At 37.4% G+C, this 23,836-nt stretch overlaps 1 protein-coding gene across 24 annotated transcripts in view; it reads right to left on the bottom strand.

Moving 5' to 3' along the window:
• The window catches only part of macf1 (microtubule actin crosslinking factor 1), a 183,641-nt gene that overhangs the window by 100,679 nt on the left and 59,126 nt on the right, over positions 1-23,836 (bottom strand). For 20 of the 24 annotated variants that reach the window (XM_002940018.5, XM_031896938.1, XM_031896935.1 and 17 more), the window contains 23 exons: positions 23,403-23,480; positions 22,860-23,021; positions 22,670-22,774; positions 20,038-20,133; positions 19,796-19,921; positions 19,529-19,681; positions 19,273-19,427; positions 19,016-19,142; positions 18,717-18,912; positions 18,370-18,533; positions 18,108-18,286; positions 16,382-16,520; positions 15,337-15,530; positions 15,083-15,245; positions 14,213-14,296; positions 13,957-14,064; positions 13,779-13,877; positions 13,204-13,341; positions 11,316-11,404; positions 10,981-11,116; positions 3,610-8,754; positions 2,264-2,422; positions 392-607 (listed from right to left, as the gene is read on the bottom strand). In XM_002940018.5, coding sequence (XP_002940064.3) covers positions 392-607; positions 2,264-2,422; positions 3,610-8,754; positions 10,981-11,116; positions 11,316-11,404; positions 13,204-13,341; positions 13,779-13,877; positions 13,957-14,064; positions 14,213-14,296; positions 15,083-15,245; positions 15,337-15,530; positions 16,382-16,520; positions 18,108-18,286; positions 18,370-18,533; positions 18,717-18,912; positions 19,016-19,142; positions 19,273-19,427; positions 19,529-19,681; positions 19,796-19,921; positions 20,038-20,133; positions 22,670-22,774; positions 22,860-23,021; positions 23,403-23,480 — 8,211 coding nt within the window. Of the gene's footprint in view, positions 1-391; positions 608-2,263; positions 2,423-3,609; positions 8,755-9,500; positions 10,932-10,980; positions 11,117-11,315; positions 11,405-13,203; positions 13,342-13,778; positions 13,878-13,956; positions 14,065-14,212; positions 14,297-15,082; positions 15,246-15,336; positions 15,531-16,381; positions 16,521-18,107; positions 18,287-18,369; positions 18,534-18,716; positions 18,913-19,015; positions 19,143-19,272; positions 19,428-19,528; positions 19,682-19,795; positions 19,922-20,037; positions 20,134-22,669; positions 22,775-22,859; positions 23,022-23,402; positions 23,481-23,836 lie in introns of those variants that run through there. The other 4 variants (XM_031896944.1, XM_012957432.3, XM_012957435.3 and 1 more) reach the window with 2 other exon arrangements.

Below are 23,836 nucleotides of genomic sequence, written 5' to 3'. Positions count from 1 at the left end.
CCTGGGACCATTGCAACATGAATAAGAGGAAGATGATGATCGCTTTATGGCGCTTATACAGAAGTACCCAGAGCCACTGCAGTTTTCTGCTAACAGGAGCACCAGCATGGGGTATCAGGCAATCTATTCAAATCTCAGGCAGTGCCTTATATTTACCAACCCCCAGTGATTTTAACTTTCCTTTTCCTTCAACAAATGAAGAGGAAATTTAAAATTAAATGCTAACAATAGTCAATATACTATTAATGCTCATCAACTAACAGACATGCAATGCATATCAGAGCACTAATCTACACTGCTCAATCAGGAATTAGCTTTCATTGCTGAAATGAAAGACTTGGATTTATCTTTATAAACCACTGCACCAAAATGGAATTTCAGTAAAACCTACCTTTTCAGTCTTCAGAGCATCCTGAAGCTGCTTTACACGTAATTCAGAATTGCCTTTAATAGATGTAAGAGACTTCTCCAAGTTTTTTGCATCTTTTTCTAATGCCCTGAGTAGCTGTACTGGGACCTCAGTAGGCTGATCTGAGATAATCCGCTTTGCAAAGTCCAATTCTTGACTCACAGGAGACATTAATTGTCTTAATTCCAGATCCAGCACCTGAACAATGAAATAAAAAGAAAAACAGAAACACTTTAAATACCATGATTAAAACCCCAATTTTTTTCTTTAAAGGTAATGCACAAAACCATAGCCTTTTTCTAGTGCGCTCTATGTCCCAGACATTTTGGAAGTATGAGCGCATCACACAGAACTCCTACTGGCCCTGATAGTAATCACTGGGTCTACCATGATTATTCTTATTCCTCTGGTAAATATTGCTTCTATATTGTTCTTTATTTACTTTTTTATTAGTCTGCATAGTTTTAACTAGCACTCTTTTGTATGTATTTAAAGTTGTCTTCTATCCCAATTTTTTTTTTCTTTTTGTATAATACAATACAATTTTCCATTACACTTATCCAATTACAAATTTCTAACGGTTTTACAGATATTTGTTATCAAGTGAAAGCAGTATTTGTTTATCCTTTTCTGTTCTTCAGGTCTGACTCTAAAATCTATGTTACAGGAGTCATACCTCTTCTAGGTCTTTCTATAAGATGGCTTGCAACTAGGAGCTAGGATTCAGAGGTCCAGGAAATGCAAACAGCCAGGTAGTTGCTTTTAATGACAATTACATATACAAAACCATTAACAATTTTTTAAAATAACATTTTATGATTTTCCAAAAATTTTTTAATGACTGTATATTGGGAAGTTACTGTATTTTCTTTTACAATCCAATAAAACGGATTTTAGATGGAAGACCTATTTAATTAACATATTTTCTCATTACACATATCAATAAAGATATAAAATACTGCAACGCCCATCAATGTATTGTCTGGCAGTGTACCTGGTAAGCACCGGATTTATCTTCCGGGCGCCCCTAGGCCACCCCCGTTGATCGTAAAACCCCCCACACGAACACGCATGCGTAAACTCCCGAACACCACCCCCACCCCCCGCGTTTTCTCTGTATGGGAGCAAAGTTTAAAAATATCGTTGCGGTGGGGTGGCATGCCGCCCCTACATTTCTACCGCCCTAGGCCTGGGCCTTTGTGGCCTCTCCACAAATCTGGGCCTGTGCCTGGTCAGTTAACAATTAGAAGTAATCTAAAGGGAGAAGGTATTAAATAAATGCTTGTGTGTTCCCAGACAGTAGCTGAACCAGAGAAAAAGAAACTGCAGTCCCCTTGGTATTTACAGAATGCAATAACATGGTTCCCCAAGTTCTTCTATGAGGGGGCTGCCATATTTGTGCAGCAGTAGTCCATTATGATTAGAAGTTATAACTGACAGTTTGAGAAGGGACAGTCAAAATGGAAAAAGCAAACAAAAGCTTTTCCAAAAGCAAACCTATCTACAAAAAACAATCTACATAACCTATAGGTAACTTTTAATGTATATTAATATTTTGAAGAGTAATTTTTAGTGTCAGTATCACTTTAACACCCCAGTTGTAATCACTGCAAGCAATATGATGGGAAGGCAAGCTATTATAAGCATGTGCAATGCTCACGACACAAGCTTCAGAGTTGAATTGCATCAAAAGTGATACCATAAAAAGTATTTTGTAGTCAGTGTAGGCCATATTGTACTAGTCTTGCATCTTAAATTGAAATGTTTTAATGTAAAGTGCTGTGTTGACAAATAGCACCAAACAACTAAAAATTATACATATAAACATTTACAATTCAATGTAGAATCTTTTACCTCTGCTTGTTTCAGTTGCTCTTCTACCTCTTTAATGCTTGGTGGTATAGGCTGAACAGGTCCCAGCCTCACTTCAATATCCCTAAGCATTGACAGATATGATACAAGGTTCTCTTCATGCTCCAAGCAAGTCTGCTTTATACTTATTGTATAAGAATCCTAGACAAGAAAGGTCACATTAAATATTATACTGTTTTAAAGTCCTGAATGGCTTATCTATTTGTTTTGGATTTTTTTCTCTCGTCTATTTATTTTCATTAAGGAAGGTAAGGCTGAAGACACACAGAGCTACTTAGTAGCAGCTACTAAACGCCAGAGAATTGCCTCTGGTAAAACAAACGTAGAGACATTTATGAGTAAATAATCAGCATTGTCTATTTTTGTAGTTGTAACAAATAGCTGCTACTAGTAGCCCTGTGTGTTTTCAGCCTAAGAGAGGTGGGCAGATGGAAGATTAGTTGCCCTTGATAAATCTTTGCTACCGCAGGTGACTAATATCCCCGAAATGCCATCCCACCGGCAAAAATATAAATCAGCGGTGGGATGGCATACGCGATTTACATTCTTGCTGGTGGGATGGAATTTTGGGGAGATTAGTTGCCTGCGGTTGCAAATTATCACTGGTGACTAATCTTTTTATCTGCCAACTGCCTTAGGGTGATGCCCCACAGAGCAGGTTAGTCACCCGCAATAGATCTCTGCTACAGCTGGTGAGTAATTGCTCTGAAATGCCTTTCCAAGAATGTAAATCGCTGGTGGAATGGCATATGCGTCACTTCAGTTTTCTGAAGTTGGCCGAACTTTCCTTGTAAGGCAACTTTGGGTGACTTCAGAAAACCGAAGCAACGGTTTGGCTTTTCGAAGTAGTGCAAAGTCGAAACTACGTGTAGGCCTTTCCACCAGCGACTTCTATTGCAGCCAGTGCATAGGAATTTTTGAGCAGTTAGTCACCCATGATAGCAAAGACCTATCGTGGGCAACTAACTCGCTCCATGGGGCATCAGCCTAAAGACTGCTCTGCAAAGAAAAATTCAGACTCAACCTTTCAGATAGAGTTTCACTGGCCCTTTCATGTAACATGTAACATTTTGCAGAACACAGTGGTTATGTTCGATACTAAATCCACAACTTTTACATTTGTCTGTATATAATAAATATAAGTTTTTCACTTTTAATAATGGGAAACTATTTAAAGTAATCCCAGCATTTTTATCCCTGCTAAAACCTAATTTCTTATGTAATATAACTATACTACTCACTATAAATTATAGTGAGTTATAGTTATGTGTTCCTTAAAAAGTATATATTATATTTTGATGACTGTAGTCTATATCTGTTGTGCTTACCTTAGGTTTTTCTAGTGCAAAGTCTCTGCCTGGTTCAATGGTATCTTCAATAGGTCTTGCTTCGGCTTTTTTTTTAGGGGGACCCTCTTTACGATCATTGCTTTCATTAACAGTTTCATCCTTAGAATTTCCTTCCATAAGTGACTGGTCTACTTTAACTGGGTCTTCCTTGGGTTTTCTTGATGGTTTAAATGTGCCTTCCTTAGATTTAACCAGTGCAAGTTGTCTGGTTGGCTTAATTGCGTCTTGCTTAAATCTTACATCTGTAAGAGCTCTGACTGATGTAACTGTATCTTCTTTAGAAATAACGCCATTAGATGGTTTAACTGTGTGTTCTGTAGGTATTTCTGTTTTAAAATTGGTGGCTGGATTAACCACATCTTCCTTAATTTGTTTTGATTTAATATCCTTGATTGGCTTCCTTGTGCCTTCCTTGATTGTTCCTGCTGTAAGATCTTTTTCAGGCTTAACTGTAACTTTTTCAGAATTTTCTTTGGCTGGATTATCTGTGTTTACTTTAGGTTCTGCATCAGTTAAATATTTGGGCTGCTTAACTGTGTTTTTATTAGGTTTTCCCACTGTAAGATCTCCAGAAGTTTGAATTAATTCACATTCCTGTTGAATATTGATAACTGATTGAACAGAACTTTTGTTCAAGGCACATAAATATAGATCTTGCGTTAGGCAGGAACCCTCTCTCTGCTGTTCATGTTCTATGACTAATTCTTTTTCGCTTAATTTTTGCTGGATCTTATCATTATATTTTTTTACATACTTCTGACTATCAAAGTACATCATATCCACCTCACTGTAAAATTCTATGTTGCCTGATTTTTGAAAAATCCTGCTTACACTTGACATGTCAGACTGGCTTAGATCCTGACTAAAAGGCAAATTCTCTGATGGTACATAGTTACTTGTAGTAAAAGGCTTTTGATCTGACACCATAGGTAAGTCACACTGGCTTATGGGTATCTGTCCCTGCTGCTTATCATTCTGCAATTTTTGCAAATCTTTTGAAACATTTTCAGTTATTGTTGTGATTTTCTCAGAATGCTTATTTACCAGTCTGTCAGTGAAATGTTCCTTTTCTGGAACTGGTGAGAACAGTGCAGTATCAGGTAGCAAGCGTTTAACCTCTTGGTTTTTAAAGATTGGTCCACAGTTTACCTCAGGACTTAACTCTTGTTTGTCTAAGTTCAGAGAAATGCATGGTAGCTTTGAAGTTTCACCGTCTGTGCTTTTAGATTCACTTAACTGGGAATCTGAATAAACTTTGGTAGATGTTACATGTAAACTGGTTTCGTCCACACACATATTAGTATCAAAGTGATTTACATCAAGAAGGCCTTCTCCAAAGAAGGAAGGAACGCTGGTTTCTGCTGCAGATGGTTTACAGTGAACTTTAAAATCATCTGTAAAAGTTATATTTCTCTGCGTCTGCTCCATTAAGACCCCATCATTAATTCTGATGTCACTCTCTGGTACCTGACTAATTTGGCCTCCTGTGAATGATTCAACACCTTGTTCCATTTCAAAACAGACTCCTTGAACAAAAGGCCTTTTTTCATTCTCAAGACAAACATCTGGAGCACCATTCTTGCCCATTTTTATTTTGTCAACTTGTAAAATGTTTGTATTATTCTGCTTACAAAACAATATAGAATCACTGTTAGTGAAGTTTTGTGAGGAATACTGTTGTGGGTTCAACTTGAGAAAACAATCTTCATTCACCTTATTATTATGCTGATCTTGTGGTTGACTGTCTTCAGAATATCCTGTGTCCCTCATACTATACATTAAGGACATCGGCTTCATGCTGTCTTTAATACCATCTAGGAACTTCTCAGTGACAGCAACTCCCTCATCACACAGCACTGCAGGTGAACATGTTTTACTCTTACCATGTTCTAAATCATAAATATTATCTTGCATAAGCAGAGTTTCTGACTGTAAAATATCCAAACTTTCAAATGTGTTTTTTTGTGTGTCAGGTGAGAAATTGCTCTTATGCTTGTTAAGGTCCATATATCTTTGCCCAGTTATAACATCAAATGCACATTTCTTTAAAACATCTGTATATTGTATTTTGTCACCTTGCTTTGTAGATGCTTGTGATATAGGATTTGTATCATTAGATGTTAAGTATTCACCCTGTGCAGACAAACTGCTGTCAACTTCACATGATTTGTGTAGACCAGATTGGGTTAGATACTCGAACTCTGTTAGATCATCAAATACAGTATGATCAATAAGTCTGTGTTTTAAAGCATCTAATACTGATAGCCTCATGCCTGATGAGTGATGAATGATTCCTCCATCTGCTATCTGTTTGGTCAAGAGTTGCATTGCTTCCTCTCTGGTAATGAAGCCTTGCTCAATAGCCTGTGCAACAGGTAATACTTTCTTAGACAATGGATCTGTAATACCACTTGTTTCAATCTGCAGGCTTGCCAGTTTTTTCATAGAGGCCTGATCAGTTTTTTTCCCTTTAGAAGCCTTTTCAAGCTTGATAAGGTCTTCTTTGCTGGAAGGCGGCACCAAATTTAGACTAGTAGCCAGTGTAACAGAAATCCTTTTACCTCTTTTCATATCATATATACCGCCAGTGATAACTTGCACTTCTAAAATTTGTTTAGCAATGTCTTCATTCACAAGTCCAACATTCAATGCATCCTGCAAAGAATAAAGGATTTTATTTTTTGTGTCAACAATACCACTAATTGTTTTGTCAGAGCTGAGGACCTGCTGCAGAAGCGTTTCATCCATCAGGCCTTCATCTATTACGTCCTGAATGGTTAGTCTTTCACATGTCTGGGAGTCAAAGAAACCAGCAAATAAGCCAACTCTTTCCATTAGTTTTAAGGCTGTGTGGCTGGAGATAATACCATGATTTGCAGCTTCATTTAGAAGCAGCTTTTGACTGCTGTTTGGAACTACTATTCCCCCATTAGTTAACTGCTCAGATAACATATTTAAAGCATCCTCTTCTTCCATGACATGTGCATAATTATCTACTTGCTCTGATGAAGAAATGTCATAATGATCATGCATATTATCCAGCAACCCACCTGAATCTTCCAACTTTCCTTTACAGAATATCTTTTCAGGATATGCAGCGTTTACAGTCAAACATTTTGATGATGCCACCTGTTGCTCAGGAATATAATTTAAAACATCCACATTTTCAGTTTTTAAATCTGATTTATTTGTAACTTTGTCAGGATCAAATGACATTTCAAAAGCCTTATTTGTTTTTGATTGTGCTGTGATCTCTGGCAATTTTCCATTTACTGATAAGGTCTGCACTTGGATATCAACCAAACCTTTGTTTACAGGAGAAATCTCAGTTTTACTGTCATTAATCTCATTTGCTGAATTTTCAGGAACAGCAGGTAACAGTAATTGCTCAGTACTGAAAGATGATATTTCTGGATGTTTAAACATTTTCTCCTCAACATCACCACAATGAGCTGCCAGTTGAAGTTGGCTTGCATGGTTATTTTGTAGTGATGATAGTGTCTCGTCTAATTTTGCATGATGAGTATCCAAGGGCAATCTGCCCTCTCTTGGTAGCAAACACTGATTTTTTTCTAGGTTAGTAACAGCTTCTGTGTTTTTAGCTGTGAAATTTGCCAAAAGTGCCATGCTTTCCAATTTCTTCTCAACAGTATGTTGCATGTGAATCTCTTCTTTATTGTTATGACTGACAACAATGGAATTATCTAAAAAAGCACCAGGAAATAGTTTGGTTACAATGTTTTCATTCTTGTTAGTAAGCAGCAACCTCTTTCCACTGTGAATGTTTATATAGCTGACATTCATTAAATGTGATATCAGCTCTCTGTTGCCCTCTGAACAAGCTCCTCTTTGCATTTCCAATTCACTGCTTTCCAAAGGACATGGGCTGCTATTTACAGATAAAGTTCCTGGACAAAGTCCAAGTTCTGGCATACTCGCGGATCCTGCTTCCAGACTACTTATTGTATCAGGAATGTCTATTGACTGCAATATTTTGGCAATATTTTCATCCATAATAATACACTTCACTGTATCGTCCCAAGACAGTATTCTTCTGTCTTCCAACATGTACAGGCCTTGGATTCTTTGCCTGCTTCCTAAGGCATTAATAGCAAATTCAGTAGAAATTATACCTAATTGAAGAGCATCTGCAACAAGAAGAATTTCACCAGATTCAGGGATCAAGACACCTTTAAATGAACCCAAAGATTCAAGGACAAGCAGAGCAAGCTTAGGAGAAACAATATTTTGTTTAACTGCTTCACCCAAAGTAATTATTTGCCCCGTAGCTGTGTCTATTATACCACCATCTTCTAGTTGCCTCTTGAGAAGTGCAATTGCCATATCCTGATCCATCAATTGTTGTCTCAAAGCTTCTTCTACAGTCAGCCGGTGTCCAGTTTTGGTATCCTTGATCCCTCCAGCAAATAACTGAGCCTCCAGAAGCCTTACGGCTACCTGTCTGTCAATTAATCCCTCTTGAACTGCACTGAAAATACTGACTTTCTTTCCTGATTTAAGACACACCATACCAACAGAAAGCTGTTTTACAGGAAGAAGTCTCAGTCCTGTAGATTCATGAATAATGCAGGTTTGCATAATCTCTGCAAGACTCATTCTTTTTGCTGTATTAGGGTCAACAAGGCTTTTAGAGGATGACTTCAGTTTTTGGCACAGTCGCCTACTGATAAGCCCTGCCTCAGCAGCTCGCTCAAGATTTGTCACATCTTCCTCAGCTGTTAGTCTGAAGCCTCCTGTTGCAAAATGGATGCTTAGTATTTTCAGCCCATCAGATTCTCTGATTTTTTTGTCTTCCATTGCTGCAATAACAGATAAAAGTTTCTGCTTTCCAGATTTACTACCAGCACCAGCCACCACTTTACTAGCATCCCTTAAATCCTTAAGAAACTGGAACAATCTCTGATCGATTATATTATGCTTTAAAGCTTCTTTTAAATTGAGTCTCTCATTTGTCGCAGGAACAATCAAACCAGACAAAACAATCTGGGCTTCCAGCAGTAAAAGGCCAGTGTCTTGGTCAATAAGCCCTCTTTGTATAGCCCAGAAGATGGGAAATATTTCCATTGAGCCTAGGTCTATGACACCACCTACTGCATGATCCACCTAGAAGAAGACAAAAATATAAATGAAGATGTGATATACATAAAGTATGTGGGGGGAAGGAATAGGGACACAGATAACATACAATTTTTAGAAGAAATTAGTGGCAAGAAAAAAAGCAAAATTACAGTCATGCAATAATCGACACACAGCACAACTTTAACAAAACAAAATTAAATAAGCATTGGTCAAGAGCAAAGCTGCAATTAGTAATTAAATAGGCAAATATATGCAAATGTAAATTGTTATAGGCTTCATAAAAGGATAGTGTCATCTCATAACCATCAAGGTGTGTGCCATACTGAAAATACACCCATCACTGGGACCTCTACTGATTTTAAAAATGAATCTATTTGTTCAGAGTATGTGTATCATTACAGCAATTTTGAAGAGGAAGTATTGCTGCAAATTGCATTTTTACACTGACTGAAGTAGCTTTTTTTAGTATTTCCCTACAATATTTTCTGGGATGGGATGGGATGACATTATATGCTTAAGCTTTGTACAGCAAAATACTAATTCCCGCAACCAGGAGATCACCTACAGCAGTCATGCTGCTTCCCATAGCCCCTGAATTTGATAGTAGTCATTTTTTTTTTACAGTGGGTTATTTGGTTACTGCATTCTAATAATAATTTCTCTGGGTCTAGTTTTAGTGTGAATCTAAAGGTAGGTTTTGCCCACATGCAGCAGATTGTATGTTCTTGCTAAAATGAGGGGCATACAAAGGAATAAAGGTTTTTACTTACCAGAGGTGAGGCGAATAGCACAGAAATGTGAGAAACAAGACTGCCTTATATGTAGGTGCACGATACAAAGGAAAAGCTCGGTGTTAGCATCCAGCATGCCAGCATTGTTTGCAACAGGGAACCTCACACATGTGAGATCTTCCATTCCTCTTTAACACAAGGTTTTAGGTTTTTGCACAGGATGGTTAGTTTAACTCATAAGCAGGTATGCTGGTTAAATTTGTTTAAACATAAACAGGACACATTGTGCTCAGTACATAAATAAAACTTTCCAGATAATTGGTTAATCGTGCACAATTCTTGTTAAAGCAAAACAGAACAATGCTCAGTATAAAAAGCATTTTGGAAGAGTTGCCTACAGAGGCATTCGCGTGCAAGCATTAATGATACTAAAACACAAAAGACAAGTGTAGTTAGAACATGTAAATAACAAGGTCCACAGAGAAACACAGCAGCATACCAAGTTATTCATTAGAAACATAGGACTGTAGAAAAATGTCAGTTATACAAGCTGCAACACTAGCTGGGCATGCTATTTTAGACCAGTAGGTTAAACCACAAGGTATTACAATCAATAAAAGAAACTACTTTTCTTTTTTAGGAGAAAAACCTGGGGCAGTTTTAGGGCACAGCAGAAGAAGCATTTATCCTGAGCCTACAGTCATAGAATGATCATTTTGGTCTCACTATGCCCTTGGTAAAATTATAAAATAATATATCTGAAAATCATTTAATAAAATGTAGACATATTTTGTGTATATATTAATTATGGCCCTCCAGCTGCTGTTGAACAAACTCCTAGCACACACTGATGAATAGAGAATGTTAGGAAATGCTCAGATTAAATATTTTATGCAACTGGAGGCAGTAAATTGGATTGCCCTTATTTGTACCAAGTTGGGGGCCCCAGGGTTCCCCCACAATGTCTAGGTTATAGTCTTTAAATTTCCAGCCCAAGGTTAAATATTGTGGATAGTTATTGGGGAAGTATTAAACACAGAACTGAATATGCAATATAAGCAGCCAATATAAGGGCAATGCCACGCATGGCCTTTTGTCGCCTGTTTTTTTTTTTTTTTTTTTTGGCAGAAAATTCCTTGCCATTGTGGGTGCTCAGAATCACCGCACGCATTTACGCACAATTATGCTATTTTACTGTTTTACCTGCAGCCTTTTTCCACACAAACAGTGGCAAGAGAAAATTCTGGCGTTTTTTTTTGGGAGTCATTGCCCAAAGAGAAAGCCTACTTAGGTGATATTTTTCTAATGCAATAAAAGCTGTGTATCTATTACCCACAGAGATTATAAACATACTATTAACAGATTAATATTAAACAAACTATTCCAGTTAATGGACCTTTCAAAATACCTTAATCAAAATGTTAATGAACAGCTAAATCCATACGTATACACATATAAACATAAACATAGCTATATATAGAAATATATAAATATATAGATAGATGTAGGGGGTTTGTACCTTTTGCTCTGCCTCCTGTGCAAGCTTAGTGTGAAGTTGCTGTACTTGATTATCACATTCCTCAGAAAGGTGGCTGTATTTCCCATTAAGCTCCTGAATCTGAGATAAGAGTTCCTCTTTCTCCTGAGCTGACAACCTGTGACAGAAACAAAATAAAAAATAAGAAATTAGAAAACTGACAAAAATATTACAAAATATCATGCACATTAAACATTAAGGATTATGAAATGCACGCTAACTTTTAAATGTTTTGATAAGCCCAACATGCATGAGCAAACATCAAGACAATATACATGTTATTTTCCTTACACACTAACAAACACACAAGCCTTTACCTGTCACTATTCTTAGCCAGGAAGATCTGCATTGATTTCACAGCCTCTGAAATGTGTTCCTTTTGTGACAAAAGTTCTTCACTTAAAGCCTGAGTAACAAACAAAGAAAATGTGTATTAAAAATACATTCTAACAGGAAAGTGATGAAATCAAAAAGTCACTGCAGATAAGTAAATTTTTGCGTATATCAGCAAACATTAGAAAATGACTTCAAAAAGTACACAAAAAAACCTTAAAGGAGAAGGAAAGGCTAATAAAGAGTTAATCTCAAGCTGCAGGCATACCTTCGGTTGTCTCAATAGTGCCCTTTAGTCTCCCAATATTTCACCTGTTCAGATGATCAGAAGCCAAACAGGAAGAAAAAATGCTGAGCTGTGTAAAGAAAGTTCCCATAATGCCTCGCTCCTGCACCGAGGCTGAGACCAAGTGTACATGCTCAGTTTGTAAGACTATGGGGCAGATTTACTAATCCACGAATCCTAATCCCGAAAGGGAAAAAATCGTATTGGAAACGAAAATGTTGCGACTTTTCCGTTGCGATTTTTCGTATTTGTCGCGACTTTATCGTATTTTGCGCAACTTTTTCGTCCCCATCGTGATTTTTTCGTATTGAGCGATAGTAAACGCCAGAAAAACCAATCCGATTTTTTCGCGACGGCAACGCAAACGTTGCGGAAAATATACGAAAAAGTCGCGACGGCAACAAAAAAATCGCGGGACATATGAAAATGTTGTGACAGCAATGAAAAAGGCGCAAAAATACCGATCATTACGAAAAAACGCATTCGTCCGCCTTCGGACCGTTCGTGGATTAGTAAATCTCCCCCTATGAGTCAGCTTCCTGCTGGCTCAGATCCACATTCCTGGGGGGGGGGGGGTAGTGAGTTCTCAGCATTCTTGAAGGAGGGGGAAGCAGGAGAGGGGAGAGAGCTGAGTGTCTCTGGCACAGGAATTACAGACACAAGAAATCTTTTGACAGAGAAGTCAGTGCAGCGTTTCTGTGAGTGCTTATGGCTGTATTTTAATAGACCTTTCTGATAAAGCTTACTTAGTTTTTACCTTTCTTTCTCCTTTAAAAGCAAAGTGGTCTCTGTCCCTGGCAACCACAGGTAAATAATGGGGGGACTCACAGCTCCCAACATCCTTAAAAATGTGGCGAGTTATCAAGATCAATAAGGGATGGTGCTAAGTTGGTTAATTGCCCAAGTAAGGTGGGATGCTAACGGACTATAAAGCCAAATATCAGAAATGTTGCAGGACTTTCGTCTCATAAAAAAGGACAAGATATATAAAATCTAAAATTAAAATATTGAGTTTTATATGAGCTCATCTATAAAAAAAAAACACCTCTAGAGAGTGATTTATGTAGCTTAGGCCAGAGATCTGCATCCCCTAATATGATAAGACATAGGCAGAACATTTAGACTAGTAGTTTTAAACATTTTAAATTAGTTAGGGTAGTGGCGGTCAACCCATGGAACCTTGGAATTCTGAATGAAGACATGGGATGAGAGCTGCTCATCTCAAAAACACTACAGAATATCACATCTCGTTACAGTCCCATTTTGTAGTACTAAAAAAGGTTAGTGGTGACCACAGTTTTTGTTTTAACTGTTACTGTGGGTCCCAAACCAATTTGGTGTTTTAGCATCAGTTGTCTTTTATGAAGAGTTTTTGATGCCTGGAACATATTGTGTACAATGAAAAGGTTAAAGAAGTGCAATGTTTCTTGCTGTGTTCTTCTCTCTCCATGTTTTACTACACTACATGATACAATATGAAGGTAATACTTAGATTATGTGAATTATTACAAGGGTATAACTAAGTCAAAACTATACATTAATAAGAACAGCACTGAGACTAAATTGGATTGTCCATTTCTGTGTACCTTTTGCTCCGATATAGATTTATTGAGATCAGCATGGTCAGGACCTTGAAGGGACACTCCCTGTGACAGGCCAGACACCCATCCAGTGAGGCGCTTTAACTCCTCGACATGTTTCTCCTTCTCCTCTTCAAGAACTTTCTGTTTAGACAGAGCAGAAAATAATGTTGTGCCCAGCTAAGATATAAGAGCCCCTCTAGCACTATGCCTGTGCTTCTGTATTTATTTATTGTTGTCCTTTGCCTAGGTATTCTTTTACCATAAACTTTCACTGGTTGGTGGGTAAAAAATTTCTGACAGAAGATGTAAAAGACAGCAATGCAGAAGAAACCTGTAACTGAAAACCTGTACCCATATCATATAAGCATCGGTGGGAGGGGCACTATCAATTAAAACTAGTTCTTGGTTAAGCGATCTGCCATCTGGAAACACATTATGAGGGAAATTTGGAAATACAGGTCAGGTCTACACTTGGAACTAGTGTAGTATTGGGAAGCTACACATGGTCAGTGTTGAATTGGTAAACGGAACTAAGTTCTCTAATTATTTAACTAGCACACTATTGTCCAAAATTTCACCTCTTCCTCTTCAAGCCTCCTCAGTGCATCGCTGATATACTTCACATGTTGTGTAGTTAATGTTACTAGAGCAGTATATCTTGTGCGAAGGTCCATAAACTGTAAGAAAGAAAATATATTATGGGGATCCAACTGCAAGCCTGAGAACATCATTAAGACAACCAGGTGCTGAAGTTACCTCTTGCGTGATAATATCGGAAGAGGAGAAAAGGCGTCTTCGCTTCATTGGAGACTTTTGCTGGGATTCTACACATGCTCTGTATGTCATCAGCTGCAGTTCATATTCCTACAGATCAATACATTTATACATTACTCTAACGATGAAAATATAGCCCACCCATGCATACAGTGCTCTAGACCATATTTATTATAGCCATTATCTACATAACAGCTAGTACAACTCCTTTGTACACAAAAATCTTGTCACTACTCACTTTTACAAGGTTTGAATACTGTTGGGAGATGGTCTGACACTTGTCCAGACGAGTTTGATTCTTTTCAATTTCAGCAACCAGTGCCTTGAAAAAGGGAAAAACAATTGCAACTCTTGAAGAAGCAAAGAAATCCCCAAAAATTATAATAAATTAGCCAGCAATGTTGCTACAGTTCCATTACCGCTACAGTTTTCTGGAAGGAACTAAAATGCATAAATCAGGTACTAGTGGCTGAACCAAGGCCTGATATTAGGTAATTTCAAGAAATTGATTCTACCTCTAGCTCTTGATACATGATTCACATGAGGCATTGTGGGCCCCATACAACCACCTGGTAATTTCACTGTTCTAACCAAACTGTGAAACTGATTCTCCTAAACAAAGCCAAAATGAAATACTAACTAGACTCTTGTTTGACACAGAGGGGCAGATTTAATGTTGAGTATTTTTTCTGAGCCAATTTAAGTAAATAAAACAGTATTTTCCTTTTCCCATGAATAAAAATAAAAAAATGAAAAATCTATTTTTAAGGAAAATCCATGACTCTGGGCTATTTACTAGAATATTTTTGACTTTTCCTTGAAGTTAACCTGTGGCCTAAATTGTTGCAAGTTTCCTACTATTATGTCATTATTATCAGAAATGCTGTCTTTAACGTATTTTCGCCAGATGGAGATTTTATGGGAAAGTCTTGCCTGAAAATATTTGTTTACATATTTTTTGTGTAGGTTATAGTAAATGTTGAAATTAGTGGAAAAAAATAGAAAAAAGCATCAAATTTGAAAACTCAAATTAAAGAGGATGAGATTAAATCCACTATTAAGTCTAGCCTATTTCCAGGACAGACATTTCATAATGCCCAGACAATACCGTCTGCTGGCTGAGCTGTTCTGACAGGACTCTCCTATCTTCAGACTGTCCAGGCTTCATCATTTCCTGCTGTGATTTGGTTTCCTCTATCCAATGGATCAGATTATCATGGAGTCCTCTATAGTTCCTTAGAGACTCCTGAATCCCAAGTAGCTCAGACTCACTGAAAAATGAAACACAAAAAACTATGATCTCTCCAGTATCTATTGCACAAAGACACATAAAATCAGATTCAAGAGTTACAGAAAACACACCGTGTCTCTAGCTGAGAATGAACTGCATTCCAGCGCTCCCGCAGTTTGTCAGCCCTTTCCTGGTAGTGCTCTACATCCATGCTCCGTTCTTGGGTCATCTTATAGAGACGCTCCCTAACATCTTTTGACTTGGCAATGTCATTTTCCAGAGCAGATATTATGGAGTCTTTATCTGCAGCCTCTGTGAGCCATTGCTAAATGATTAAAATACATGTCAGCTGTTTATATGAATGCCTTGCCAGAAATTCAGTAGCTTTATATGTTTGCAGCTTAAGAAACATTAGGGAATTTAAGATAAATATGGTTGTCATCACACAACAGGAGTGACTTTTCTGAGGAAAGTATGCACTTGATAACATTGCCCCATTTGATTGGTAAGCTGTTGAACTTGCTTAGAAATGAAGCTGTACAACCCTAGGTTATTACATTTTCTGAGGACTGAGGGGTGGGGAAATGTTAGAATAGCACAAAGTAGTTTATTAGTACTGCCATTTAGTACCAGCCATACTAAAAAGTACATGTAAACTCAAAGACAATTACATGGACAAATAATATTGTTTCCTCACTGAAGATGATACAAGGGTGATACAGCTTGACCAATTGTAAAATCAACGACAGCTTTCATGTTAACATTTCTGTTACAATAATGACATGTTAGGAAGTGCATGATCAACTTTAAATTTACAGGCACCCGTCTGCCTATAGGGCAGTTGATAATTTCCAAAAATAAATTATTTTGAGCAAGTACAAGTTTACAAAGGCAAATACTGACAATGTCATTCTGATATTTTAAACAGGTTATATGACTTTTTCACAAATTGAACAGTTCTGTGTCTGTATAACAAAATCATGCCTATATGTAAAAGCAGCAAGCTTGAAATGCAATAGTTTACAGCTATACTTACAGGAAGAACAACTATCAAAAGAGGTAACGCCACCAATACAGTAGCATTAGAAACTAATATGGATGTCAAATACATGAATGAATGCAGAAGTCACAGGCCCATTATACTACATATACATATAAATGCATGTATTATGTCACCTGCAACAAGTCTTGCTGAGACTGAATAAAAGAAGTATCTGCGTTCAAAGAGGCCTCCTGGCTCAGCTTAATTTCAAAACCTTTCACCATTCCTTCTGCCTCCTGCAGACTCCGAATAACCACATCTACTGTCTTCAATCTGCCAAAAATAAAGAGAATAATATCATGTGATCTTTCCAGAGACTCAAGTTCTTTCTTCTTAAAAAATAAAAGAACCCAGAAATCTAGTACTCATTAAAATAACAAAATACAGAATATATGATTTGACAGTATTTTGAAAAATGCTAAATTCGCCAAGGTCTTGCGTGGGAAAAACAATTGCTTTGGGAAAACTGTTTGTTGTATCTACTCTAGTTATTTCCTTTGGTCAGTGGTACATAGGGTGTCTGCCAGGATTTTGCTTTCCCATGACTTCCAGAATGGAAGACTAGAAGGCAAAATAGTTGTGAATGCCCCTCCTTTGACCTGAACAGTAATTGTCTGGACCCTGCCAGAGCACTCAAGATTCAGGTAATTAATGCTGGGAAACGCTTATTGCCATGTGAGTGCATAAGCAGAGTTGAAGGGGTTGTTTACCTTTGAGTTTACTTTTAGTGTGATGTACACTAATTTGCAATTGGTCCATTTTTTTTAATAGTTTAATTATTTCACTTTTTGTTCAGCAACCCTCCAGTTTGGAGTTTCTGGGGTCCAAATAATCTTAGCAACCAGGGAGTGGTTTGAATGATATATGGATAGGAAAGGACATGAATAGAAAAATAAGTAATAAAAAAATAACAATAAAATTGTAGCCTCACAGAGCAATATATTATTGGTTTTTGGCTGTCCGGGTCAGTGACCCACATAAGAAAGCTGGAAAGAGTCAGAAGAAGATAAAAAATAAATAATGAAGACCAAATGAAGTTGTTCAGAATTGGGCATTCTAATATATAGTTAACTTAAATGCAAGCCACCCTTTTAAGACACTTGCATGAATCCTAGGCTATAAAACACTCAAAGTTAGCATTGCATATGTAAATACTTGTTTCTTTTAATGCAAATTACCAGTTCACAGATTAGGCCTCAGTTTAATGAACTGCTCCTTATTTCAAAGCGTAACAAAGGCTGAAGCTTATGGAAAATCTACATTTATAGTGGTTCATCCACTATAATAGTGGTTTAATGCTGAGAACTCATAGCTGCAATTAATAAGGGGGATACCAGAAATACAACAAGTTCTGACACCAACATATTGTGTTATAGTTTTGCAAAACTATAAATACTTGCAAAAGTAACCTGTAGGAACACACTGAAAAGTAAATTGCATATATTAGAAACCCCTAAATGACATATTATGTCCTGTACTTTTTCCCAGGGCAGGCATCCTTATGGCAATTTCTTTCAAAGAACTATAACATTCATATATTTGAGATTAAATCCATTTTTATACCCCAATAAAAACTCTATTCAAAATATACTATAGTAATATATATAGTGCTAAAATAAATTTACTCCAATCTATACATTACACATATCTCCCTCTAACAAGAAATTTGTTTTTAATTGTGTGCCCTCTACTGTGATTAATAAGTTTTTTTTTTCTTATTCCCTAATATGCTAGAGCTAGGGCTTCACTGTATAAAATGGACAACACATATCAGTAATTCCTTTTCATATGAAGCAACTCCTAGGAAAACATTTTTGCACTTTTTCCTCTTATGTGACTATTTTCCATGCAGCTACTCACTTTTCCAAGAATACTGATGATAGTCCATATATTTGGTCCATCTTTCCAACCAAGAGATCCAGTTGCGAGCGGAGATTAGGAGTGCAAGAGCCCGAAGGAGATTTGTGCACAAAGTCATCACAGCGTTCAGAAACCACAGATAACTCAGATTTCAGACGGTTCAGCTCCTCCTGCATCCTCTAAAATGCAAAAACAAAAGGAACACATAAATATACAAGTAATGACACCATCATTTTCAATCCCTTAATTAAACTGTTCAAACCTCTTGCTCTGATATATAAATAGTGATCTCATGTACAGCATCAGCATCAGTGCCAACAGGACTCTGGATTCTCTTTACAAGCCGCTGCTCACAATGACCCATCTGCAACTCTATATTATACAGCTCTGATAAGTAAGTCCTTGCTTCAGACTCCTCTTTGTCTTCTGCAAATACACAAATTGAAAATAAATGAATAAAAATGATTCAAATAAACACAATGGGCAAAGACAACCAAAAGTTGTGTGGGCACAAAATCATTTGTCCCTATTGCCATTCCAGTATGTATATTTAACAAATGTTGAGGTTGCTATAAACTCTTGGATGGGCTCTGGTAAAACATAACTTACCAGTCACTATCATGTCCACCAGCTGTCTGCACTGGTCTCTGCAAGACTCCACCTCCTGCTCCATATTAAGCCTGTCTGTCATTGAGAAGATTTGGGAATCTTTGCTGTCTTCAAGAAATTCATCTAAGTGGCACTTTAAGCTTGCACTTAAGTTTGAAAGAGTCTCCAGTCGCTCTGCCAGGGGTAAGACTTTAAGCTAAAAAACAGAAAAGCGTTACTATAGTAATTCAGACAGGTGTGTGCAAGGTTTCAGTATGGTAGATGTTTGCTAATTATAAATTCAATCAAATGCGTAATACCTTCTCTGCATTCCAGCTTTGAACCACTTCTACATCCTTACGGAGGTAATTCCAAGAAATCAGACTCTTAGTGTTTATATGTAACTGATGCCATAAAGACATAACCTTCTGATAAAGCTGTTCAACTCTACAAAGAAAAAGTCCCAAATCAAGACAATATCTATAGTGATCATTATATATAGACTACTGGTGGTTAGAATTCTGTAAATACCATTCATTCCATCATAACATAGATTTAACTCTCAAAAGTTTGTTACCTGCTGGCCATTTCCATTGCTTCCTGATTGGGTGGAGGAATAAGGAAACAGACAGATGGGACCATGGCCTCATTGCCTGTGGTGCTTATCACCTTCCACTTTGTCCTCTGGGTATTATCTTCCAGCACACATTCTTCATTTCTACCAATTGTAATCTAGAAGAAAATATCAGTGATTCTAACATAACCTGTGAAAAGCATATTAGTTATAAATTAAACATAGTTGGTAGCTCTTCCTGTCGCGCCAGAAATCCTACCTCTATCTGCCGGTAATCACAAACTGCTTTAATGGGAAGTGTGTTGGCTAGAGTAAGCTCTGGGTTTCTGGGCTTCAGCTGCACAATGTTCTTGGATCTCCCCACTAGACTGGCAACTGAACTCCTAGACTGGATAAGCTGTTCCTTCTCATCCTAGAGGAAAGCGAGACACACTTAACACTTAATCAAGATAGATAGATAGACAGACAGACAGATACATGTTTTTTTTATTTTTTATTTTGTTTTGCACATGAAATTAGGGCGCACCATGGAGTCTTGCAATATGTCCTCTAATCGATTGATGCTGGTGGTACGGTCACAGGAATATTTTCTTTTGATTGAATCCTGCAGATTGTTTAAATAAACTTCTGACTCTCGCACATCATTGAAAAACTATACAAAAAAAATAAAATGGCATAAATCAGTTACAATGGAAGAAAATTATGCAGGTGTGGTAAGGAAGGCTTTATTAAGATAGCAATTTATTGGTAATAGGCAAAAGTAATTACCTGAAAATATGCAGTATTTTCCTTTAAATGTTGCTCAACACAAAGACAGAGTTGCTTCACCCACTGCCACTGGGAGACAACTGCAGCACTATATGCCTAGCAAATAAACACAGAGTATTATGTTACAAAATACAGAGCAAGCAAAGCCACCATAGAGGGATCATTTACTTAAAAAAATATTATTTTTTTTTTTAAAGTTAAACATGACATAATTTCTCTTTCAAATCAATGAGGAACGGTCATTTAAAGGAAAAGTAACACTAAAATTTTTTAAGTAAAATATCAATTCTACCCTGCTCCAATAATTGCCCTATCCTGAAAACCATTTAGTATTTTGAATGCTTTATCAGAAAATACCTGGTAAAACTTGGAAGCAGCATCCACTATGCGATGATTGATTGAGCCTAGCCTTCCTTCTGTATAGGAAGGAGTCAGGCTAGGCTCAATCAATCAATCGTTGCATAGTGGATCCTGCTCCTTACTTCGCCATTTCGCCTTATTTTAAATGACCGGAAGCAAACTTTTAGCAGGTATTTTCTAATAAAGCATTCAAAATACTAAGTGGTTTTCAGGCGTTGATAGACTGGGCTTGGCCAACAACACCACATAAATTTGAATGGGAAATAATAACATATGCAAAGGGGTGTTTAGATCACTGACATTCCCCCCAGACACTACTGCTGCACCAAAATGCATAGTGTGCTATAAGCCTAATCTAATTATTAAGATTCCTTGGGATGAGAGGGATGATAGTAATGCATAACAGAGTAACAATCAATCAATGTTTTGCAATTAAAAATGAAATAAAGATAATATAGGTTTTAAATAAAAAAACTATACAGTCGTGGGCAAAAGTTTTGAGAATGACACAAGTATTAGCTTTCACAAAGTTTGCTGCTAAACTGCTTTTAGATCTTTGTTTCAGTTGTTTCTGTGATGTACTGAAATATAATTACAAGCACTTCATACGTTTCAAAGGCTTTTATCGACAATTACATGACATTTATGCAAAGAGTCAGTATTTGCAGTGTTGGCCCTTCTTTTTCAGGACCTCTGCAATTCGACTGGGCATGCTCTCAATCAACTTCTGGGCCAAATCCTGACTGATAGCAACCCATTCTTTCATAATCACTTCTTGGAGTTTGTCAGAATTAGTGGGTTTTTGTTTGTCCACCCGCCTCTTGAGGATTGACTACAAGTTCTCAATGGGATTAAGATCTGGGGAGTTTCCAGGCCATGGACCCAAAATGTCAACGTTTTGGTCCCCGAGCCACTTAGTTATCACTTTTGCCTTATGGCACGGTGCTCCATCATGCTGGAAAATGCATTGTTCTTCACCAAACTGTTGTTGGATTTTTGGAAGAAGTTGCTGTTGGAAGGTGTTTTGGTACCATTCTTTATTAATGGCTGTGTTTTTGGGCAAAATTGTGAGTGAGCCCACTCCCTTGGATGAGAAGCAACCCCACACATAAATGGTCTCAGGATGCTTTACTGTTGGCATGACACAGGACTGATGGTAGCGCTCACCTTTTCTTCTCCGGACAAGCCTTTTTCCAGATGCCCCAAACAATCGGAAAGCGGCTTCATCTGAGAATATGACTTTGTCCCAGTCCTCAGCAGTCCATTCACCATACTTTCTGCAGAAGATCAATCTGTCCCTGATGTTTTTTTTTGGGGAGAAGTGGCTTCTTTGCTGCCCTTCTTGACACCAGGCCATCTTCCAAAAGTCTTCGCCTCACTGTGCATGAAGATGCGCTCACACCTGCCTGCTGCCATTCCTGAGCAAACTCTGCACTGGTGGCACTCCGATCCCGCAGCTGAATCCTCTTTAGGAGACGATCCTGGCACTTGCTGGACTTTTTTGGACGCCCTGAAGCCTTCTTAACAAGAATTGAACCTCTTTCCTTGAAGTTCTTAATGATCCTATAAATTGTTGATTTAGGTGCAATCTTAGTAGCCACAATATCCTTGCCTGTGAAGCCATAATAATGGCTGCACGCGTTTCTTTGCAGGTCACCATGGTTAACAATGGAAGAACAATGATTTCAAGCATCACCCTCCTTTTAACATGCCAAGTCTGCCATTCTAACCCAATCAGCCTGACATAATGATCTCCAGCCTTGTGCTCGTCAACATTCTTAACAAGACGATTACTGAAATGATCTCAGCAGGTCCTTTAATGACAGCAATGAAATGCAGTGGAAAGGTTTTTTTGGGATTAAGTTAAGACTATGCAATTCACCTGATCGCTCTTCATAACATTCTGGAGTGTATGCAAATTGCTATTATAAAAACTTAAGCAGCAACTTTTCCAATTTCCAATATTTATGTAATTCTCAAAACTTTTGGCCACGACTGTAGGTATGCTTTCAATGCAAGCCTTGGGTATATCATATAAGGCTGGATTACCTCAATGACCATATACTCATATATTCTCATGCACATAGAACATGCTGCTATGGCTGCATTGCAATCTACCTTGCTTGTAATTAATGTAATGCTTGCTTAAGCTCTATGTCATTCCAGATGTTGGATCTAGTATGTGCTCTTTAGTAATAATGGCATGCATGGCAAGACCTGCATGAAATGGAATACTTTGAATGACTGAACCCCACAACCAGCAATCTATTACCTCTACTGTTTGTTTTGCTGGATGATTCTCAAGAGACAATAGCTCAGCTGTTTCCTGCAGGGCTTGAATCACATCCTGTTTCTCTTCTAATTCCTGCATCAGTTCCTGAGAAATTACAAAAGTAAAGAAAAACATTGTCACCTTCAAAACACTCTTCTTCTGACGGCATCTCAATATATGCAATACTTACAGTAAAGTATTCCTTTTTGGCTGCAATATTGGGATTTCCATCACTCCAGTCATAAGCTAACTCTTCCTCCTCCTTCTGATTTAACCAAATAATTTGTGCTGTTGCTTGAGAAACAAAGTCATGCAGGCTCTGCAAATTGTGAAGCCGGGAACTGGATGTTTCCTGCCCAGAACCATAGATAAAATGATACACTCTATTAAGGTTTAAAGCAATGGGTGCACAGGACAAGACACAAATAAAACATAACATTTTAATGTGAAATACTATGTTATAAGACACAAATTACACACTATTTCTGAATGGAATGGCACATTATATTATTTTCCTGCTTTTCTGTATTTACACAGGAGAGGAAACTGCCATTCAACAAAAGACATCCACTGCATTCCACAACAAAAATATCCACACAAAACTCAAAATATCCAGAAACAGGCTTACTGTAATCTATGGAATATATCAGCCCCACTATTATACCTAAATACAAATATGCACAGTAGCTTATACAGTGCTTATACATAACATATTTCCTCTTCAATATCTTACCCTTAATTTGCAATACTGCGTTTCAAGCTTGCTCAGAGTTTCACTATAGCTGCTTCGAAAATTATGAGACATTTTGACCTGTCAACAAAAAAATACAGAATAAATAATTCCCCATTGCTTCTTCAAAAAATTGAATAAACTTTGACCAGTCAAAAAAAAATACAGAACTGATTTAAAAAACAAAAAGGATGAATCTGACAGTAATACAGCCAGAAGCTGTCTAACTTTACTGAGGACACATGCAAAACAGAAATAAGGGGCTTTTATTAGATGCGAACTGCAAACATTTACTTAACCAGCAAGGTCAATTAAAAATATTTTTCCTTTAAATCCCCTTTAATTTAGATTCACATTACACGGCAGCATAGAAACCATAGAATTCTGCATCAGAATTGATAAGCCCTGCAGCAACATCGACAGATGTAACCTCACAA

The sequence above is a fragment of the Xenopus tropicalis genome, chromosome 2 (assembly GCF_000004195.4).
Source record: "Xenopus tropicalis strain Nigerian chromosome 2, UCB_Xtro_10.0, whole genome shotgun sequence".
Classification (NCBI taxonomy): Eukaryota; Metazoa; Chordata; class Amphibia; order Anura; family Pipidae; genus Xenopus; species Xenopus tropicalis.
The sequence above is the reverse complement of the archived record's forward strand: the minus strand, read 5'-3'. Positions and strand labels throughout refer to the sequence as shown.